General features: G+C 41.0%; 1 protein-coding gene across 2 annotated transcripts; it reads right to left on the bottom strand.

Annotated features, from left to right (window-relative positions):
- Nucleotides 1–319: 319 nt before the first annotated feature.
- On the bottom strand, nucleotides 320–6242 carry siae (sialic acid acetylesterase). Of its 2 annotated transcripts, XM_035525009.1 has the most exons (13): nucleotides 6156–6231; nucleotides 5655–5675; nucleotides 4986–5147; nucleotides 4655–4818; nucleotides 4332–4470; nucleotides 3774–3957; nucleotides 3438–3535; nucleotides 3065–3198; nucleotides 2450–2601; nucleotides 2045–2228; nucleotides 1568–1843; nucleotides 1192–1232; nucleotides 320–1030 (listed from the first exon to the last, which is right to left on the bottom strand). In XM_035525009.1, exons 1-11 carry the CDS (start codon nucleotides 6211–6213, stop codon nucleotides 1598–1600), a joined length of 1542 nt encoding a protein of 513 aa, XP_035380902.1. In that variant the 5' UTR covers nucleotides 6214–6231; the 3' UTR covers nucleotides 320–1030; nucleotides 1192–1232; nucleotides 1568–1597. The 2 variants fall into 2 exon arrangements, with proteins under 2 accessions (XP_035380902.1, XP_026868555.2); XM_027012754.2 differs by lacking the exon at nucleotides 5655–5675 and having other exon boundaries at nucleotides 6156–6242.
- Between the last annotated feature and the right edge of the window lie 820 nt (nucleotides 6243–7062).

Raw genomic sequence — 7062 nt, forward strand, 5'->3', positions numbered from 1 at the left:
AAAGTAACAGGAATTTCTACAAGAGTTGTGCAATAGCTAATATGTGTGTTCAGGGTGTTTTAAATATAACTTTTTCTTTATTAATCAGGAGAAATGTAGATCTGTATTTTCATATAGGGATGCCAGTTACAGCGTATGCATCTAATATACAGGATGTAATATTCAAACCAGCCCGCTAACAAATCACTTTTTTTTTGGTGTTCTGTGAACAATCTTAGATGCTCCAGATGTGTGTTCTGTGGGTGTTTTGATGAATCATAACATTCAGATGATTCAACAAACAAATACTTTTGGTCAAAATAATGCAGACCATCTCACATTAAAGGCTCAATAATGTGCTTTTAATAGAGTCCAAGACATATTACAATTGCAAAATGTAGCAATAGTATGGTATATATCTTGTACAAAGCCTGCAGTCCTGACAGGCAGACATGCAATGCTTAGCATGGTATTAGAGACAAAGCCCAGGAGCATATAGGTAAATATGGGTTACATGAAAGCAAGTTCTCTGGTCATTATTAAGTTTGAAGATGGGTTGAAGAGGATCTGAAGGAAAACACGCTCCTGGTATTCCAGGAAGAATGGCACAATCTGTTTCTAACTAAAATAGTGATGCATAATTTAGCAAAGTTAAATTCCATGCACACTAACAGGTTCCATGCGGATGGATGTTTGTATGAAGGTACATGACCAGAATGCAAGTGATCAAAGACAACAACTTAATGTCTCCTTTAATGCTTGTGTGACTATCTCAGGGTTTGTTATTGTTGGATTTCATTCACACCCTGTGCAGGACAGAACAAGACTACAAATGAGTGGAGTTCCTGCTCAAGGGTGTATCTGAGTTCAGTCTGAAGGGTGCGGCTTTGAATTGTACGAGGTCCTGGTGGACTGTCCCTCTGCGTCATTGTGGTCACTCGGGAGTCTCCCTAGGGCACCGTTTCCCTGCCTCTTCCCCTTTTTAGTTATTCTCTGCTCCGGGAGTAAGAGGAATCCCACATGGCAGGGTCTCCACCCAACTCTGAAGCTCCTGAAACAGGAGAGAATGACATGCCAGACCACAGGCCTCAAAGAGGGACTCAGTGTATATAAGGATAAAGATCACAAGGACAGTGGTCATGAGTGGCAGATCTGATGTCTTTAATACATTGTGACTACCATGTCTGCTATAATTGTTCAAAGAAATTTTACCTTGCTATGAAGTTGAAGAATACAAAAAGTTGAGTTGACAGCTGCAAAAGAAAACATTAAATGTTAACTCCTTTTTAATACTAAAAGCATTTCTGTTTTCTCCTTCTAAGAGGTCTGACTCAGTGTGCAACAAAATATGAGTGCAAATGTAGAAAAATTGGTCTGGACATCATGACGTTCTTAATCCAAAAGGAAAACCAATTTGACAAATACTACCACCTGCTGGTTCTTCAGTGTAAACCAAATATACAGTAGTTACTTTGCACTTAAACAATGTCTCATGCAATCAACTGTTCTATTCATAAATACAGTTGTACACAAGGAGTCCTTTCATTTTCACACATTTCATCTACAGATATACAGACTGAAAGTCTACCTGATAGGGCTTGGATGACTATGCACTCTGTCAGCTGCTTGCTGGCCAAAGATTGAGGAGGAACAAGGGTGCAGGTAAAACTCCATCTGCACTGTAGATGGCACATGCTTTAAAAGCACAGGGCCAGTCACTCCAGGCATAGCGCAGTGCGGCTACATAGTCAACAGGACACTTGGCCATGGATACTATAACATAATCTGTGCCCCATTCATCCATTGGTGCAGGGAACCATTTGGAACCTGCTTCACACGGTTTCTTCTCCTCCAAGCAACAGATCTATGATGTAGACAGACAAGCAAAACACAAACAAATTATGGAATAAAGCAGGAAACAGTGTGCAGTGTTAACTTGTGACTTTAATGGCAAGTTTGACATGAATCTTATGAGCACAGCAGTGCCTTAACACAATTAACTTTTTATGTGGATAATAAAACTCAGTGTTCTTATAAAAGAAATACACCCAATGACTGTGCTTACCTCAAACATATCATTGGAGAGGCTGGCTGTGATCATTTGATTGAATGTAATATTTATGAAGGTCTTAATGATGAGGGCCTGTTTGGGGAAAGGGCCTTGGAATGACACATTCATCCCATAGGCTACAGCTTGTGCTCCCAGCACCAGCCTATATGCCACGTCCTGTTTATCCTGTGGGTGAATACTAGACACACATGCGTGCACACACAAAACTAAATGTTGGCATTTACATGTTAAAATTAGCTGCATAATAAAGATTCTAATCATTAACTCATTTTTAAAATCTAATTACTTTTACAAGGAGTTAAAAACAATCCCAGAGCCAACGAAATGCTCTCCAGAACATTACTTTAATATACATCTTACATCCTCACCAGTGCTTTGACCCTGTATATTTTTCTGTACCTGCCCCAAGGCGATGTCTCATCTGGCAAGTCCATAGCAACAGCCATGAAGGTTTTCTTCATACGCTCATTAGGGACAAAGCCATAGTCTGCTGTCTGGTGCCAGCGAATCTCTGGGAATCCATCTTGTGTGGTATTCTTATAGGTACATAGCTGAAATTCATAAATGCTTATGTAATCAGCTTTCATGTTAGAAGTGTTTGGTACATGTTGAAGCTTTCTGAAGTAAACAATCTAGCTAGCTAGTCTATAGTAGCTAGTCTGTATAGCTGTATACCTGTTTACAACAGGTAGGCAACCATGTCATAGCAAACCATTCAAATGGGAATGAGATCAGCACCGGCATGTTGGAATATTTATATTGCTTCAGTTAGTGGGCAACATTGGTGATTTAACTGACCTTCAAAGGTGTAGAAGACAGTAAATTAATGATCCATTATACAAACGAGTTATATTAAAGTTTAGATGAAACCATTTTGGGGTGCAGTGCTCCCTAAGCCCGATGGGGGAGGAGCTACTCCTGATGCTCCACTGGTTAAGTGCCCGTTTGTGATGTATACAGTCCTGAAAACCAAGGTAAAAAAAAACAAAAAAAACCCCAGATATGATTCTGCACCTGTACAAATCCAAAGGGGAAGTCTTCTGCAGTCTGTCCCTCAGAGCTTGAATGGAATGCCATCCTCCAGTCATCAATCAAAGCAGGAAATGTGCATGAGTACTGAGCTTGGTTGTAGAGCGTGTTCGCTTCACCTGAGAAACAGCAGCAGCATGAGCCAAGTCACTTTCTTACATCACCACATCACATACAAATTAATTATTAACTTGGTGAAAATGATAAACCATTGAATGTCCAATGTTTAGCCAGAGCTTTAACTTGAGAGCACTGAGCAGATATTTGATGGTTATTTTCACCAGCTTTGCCATTTGTTTACCAGCCTCTGTGTTGATTTATTTTGGATGTACATGCACTCTTTGCTTACAGTAATTACCTTGATACCATATAACTCCTTTGATGGTAACTTTAAGCAAAGGGTGGATCATGGCATTCCATAACACTCCATTCCTCCAATGTTTACCCCAAAGATAGCTTCACCCATGCAGTGCCAGACAAAGTGGACAGAATCAGATAAAAGTACACACACACACACAAAAAAAACAAACAAAAACAAACAAACAAAAAACCCCACAAACCCCCTGCCCCCCCACAAACAAACAAACTAAAAAGCCACAGAGTGAGTCACCCAGCAATCTTTGCATGGTGTACATCATTTAAACACCTCAGTGATGATGAGGCTCATAGGAGAAGCATGTAGGGGGAACTTTACCTGCTCCCAGATGTCTGTAGCCCACACTTGTGTAGCACTCTTGGGGAGGACCAGGCCTCTATAGGAGTGCCAGACCAGCAGGACTCCACTAAGCCTATTGGGTACTTCACAGTCTCATGCAGGTAGCGGCCAAACAGCCAGCACACAGCTGAGAAGTGGGTGAAATCCTTTCCCCCGAGCAACTCTACAATCACAGATTTAAAATGAACACAGATATTACACACAGTCAGCATAAACACATTTGTAGTTCCCTGCTCTCTACACAAGTTCTGCACAAATCAAATCTGCACAGCTAAGCAGACTTGTGGTTTATGCAGATGCAAAAATGTGTTGCAACGACAGATTATGCGGATGAACTATATGTGAGCATCAGCATACTGACTTAGCATGTGCATAGGGAAACATTCAGCAGGTATTATACACATATGCATACAAGATTAAGTGTGTGTTATTCAATAACTTCTAACAGTAGCTGATTATAAACAGTAATGTTTGCACTACACCTCTTAAGTTAAACTAAAGACAACATAGAAACCCCACCATGATCCTGTGGTGTACCTGGTGTAGGCCGGGACCACGGAACCTCTACCCCAGCGAGGTCAGTCAGCTCAACACTGCTCTGCTCCAGGGCAGCCTGGAATATCCTAACATCAGGGAAGCTGGAGGCCATGGCCAACTCCTGCGAGGCATTATATACCTGCAAGAAGACCAGAGGAACCCAGTCTGAGGTAGTCATCATCTGACTGCATCTCAAAGAGTGCAATGACCCACTGGAAAGCACCAGTTAAATACCTCTGAGTCAGCTTTGCTCCCTGTCATACAGAACAAGTCTTTCCCTTTATGAGATGTAAAGAAACTTAAAATGAAGAAGTACTTGTCACCTGGGCAAGTGTGAAGGCCATGTTGCTTTGTCCTCCACATAACCACACATCTCCAAACAGTATATCTGTGAGCACGATCTCAGTAACAGTATTTCCTCTCTGAATAGCAGTCAGGTTATAGGGACCACTGGCTGGTACTGGCTCAAGAGTCACTGTCCAAACACCTGTAAAGTGAAATATATGCATGAGTTAAATGTACAAGTAATATCCTGTCTCCAGCCTAAGTAGTAAAAGAAACAACTTATAAAGTTAAACATCCTTGCACGAACTGTAAAACAATATTTTACTGTGCAATTTGTAAGTAGGCTAAATGTCTATCATTGTTACTCACCACTAATAACATGGACAGATTTTACTTGTTTAAATTTCTGTCCTGATAGAGAGAGTTCGACCTTAGCTCCAAGTGTTGCATATCCCCACACAACCGCTCTCTCCGGAGCTCTCTGGAGAACCATGTGGTCCCCATAGTAGGAAGCGAAGCGAAAAACATCACCTGAAAATGACAAGCATGTAGCATACTACAAGTAACCAGCGGCAACATTAGTCAAATGAAGGCGTCTTCTGTGTGGTGTTTTAATTTAAAGGTAAAACAAATTTAAAAAGCGGTTCTGCAGCGATTTTTTAGCTTTAACAAGGCGTGTATGGTTTAAGATACTTGATGGGCTCAGGCTCCACAACGTTTATAATCTAGGTAATATATGCTTGCTAGCTAACTATACTGCTAAAATGTGTTGAGTTACAGCCTTTATACAAAAATCGAGGCTACTAATGTAGTTATAAAATAATCAGGGGAGATCTGTTAACAGTGAGCTCCAATGGATATGGAATATAACTGGACCTTGTTAACAAAAGCAGAGAAATGGAGACTTTTATTTTTAAAGAGCCGGTTACTGTCAATACAGGAATAAAAGCCAGGACCTAATGCTGCCTTCAAGTCGTGTCGGAAATATCGTATTTACGAGATGAGCGCACATGAACGCCACCACAACGCTGTACTTACTAGCGGAAATGGATGCTGCTCCTATAGAAGACGGTTAAGATCATTAGCGGTAGTTTTGCATGTTAACTGTACAGTTCAAGCTTGTATACATTGTGTACAACTTGCACTGATGTTGAATAGCAACACAGCTAAATCAGAACCCACTGCCTCGTGCAGACATTATTTGTGTATATTCATTTTTCAGTAAGGCAAAAATAAAACGTCCTGTTTTTGATGGTACAAAAACAAAACGAGTTGTCATGGCGTACATTTCCCCCCGATCAAAAACTACTCGGACGCACACCATGTCGTAAACACGACCAGTACGAACTAAAAACATGAATCTATGAGGTGGACTTGAAGGAAGCATATAATCGTCCACAAAAAATGCGAGTCTACCGTTTAAAAGTAAGGAATCGAAGAAACTGATTTGAGTGAGCCCGACACCAATTTCTCTTCACTGCAGGTGGCGAGAATTGTTTTCTTTTATACCCAGTGCAGCGACACTGAAACGAGACCTACCAAAAGAAACTGGTGCAAAGACGCAAAAAATCAGAGAAATACAAGTGCAAGCCTGCATTGTCCCACGCCTCTCAAGCTAAGGAAGTACTGAGTGTCCAACCTCGCACGTGGGCGGAGAAAACAGCGCAGTACGCAGTCACTACCATAGAGTGTGCAGTCTATGGTTAATACAGGCATGGTCAAAAGTAGAGACTGGAATTTTTGGTTTTCACAAAGTTCTGCTTTAAAAAAATATCTTTAAAAGATCCCTTTGTCAGCTGTTTATATGGTATAGTGAAGTACAAAACTAATCATTTCACAATTTGTTTTTCTATTTATTGACAAATGGATCCAGTGTAAGCAAAGACTTCATATTTACAGTGTTGACCTTTCTTGCCTAATCAGTGCTTGGAGTTGATCAGTTTCTGTGTTTGTCCACCCTCTTTGAGCATGATCACAGCTTCTCAATGGGATTGAGATCTGGGGAGTTTCCTGGCCATGGGCCTAAAATTTAAAGGTTTTTTTTTCAGTGAGCCACTTGGTTATCAATTTTGTCTTGTGACATGGTGCTTGATCACCAAATTGCTAATGGATTGTTGGGAGAAATTGCTCTAGGAGGATGTTTTGATACCATTTCCTTATTCATGGCAGTGTTCTTAGGCAACATTTTGATCAATCCCACTCCCTTGAAGGAGAAGCAACCCCACACATGAATGGTCTCAGGATGCCCCACTGTTGGCATGACACAGGACTTATGATAACGCTCACCTTTTCTTCTCCCAACAATCATTTGTCCAGATGTCCCAAACAGTCTGAAGGGGGCTGCATCAGAGAAAATAACTTTACCCCAGTCCTCTGCAGTCCAGTCACAATACTTCCTGCAGAATGTCAGTCTGTCCTTGATGTTTTTCTTGGAGAGAAGTGGCTT

The sequence above is a fragment of the Electrophorus electricus genome, chromosome 4, assembly GCF_013358815.1.
Source record: "Electrophorus electricus isolate fEleEle1 chromosome 4, fEleEle1.pri, whole genome shotgun sequence".
NCBI classification, from domain to species: domain Eukaryota; kingdom Metazoa; phylum Chordata; class Actinopteri; order Gymnotiformes; family Gymnotidae; genus Electrophorus; species Electrophorus electricus.

Bases quoted from the DNA above. Each gene is read 5' to 3' on its own strand.
- siae (XM_035525009.1), bottom strand. From the start codon at position 6,213: ATGCAGGCTTGCACTTGTATTTCTCTGATTTTTTGCGTCTTTGCACCA. The intron at 4,819-4,985 runs GTGAGTAACAAT...TTCACTTTACAG, and splicing joins ATCTGTCCATGTTATTAGTG to GTGTTTGGACAGTGACTCTT. The intron at 1,844-2,044 runs GTAAGCACAGTC...TCTACATCATAG, and splicing joins TCTCCAATGATATGTTTGAG to ATCTGTTGCTTGGAGGAGAA.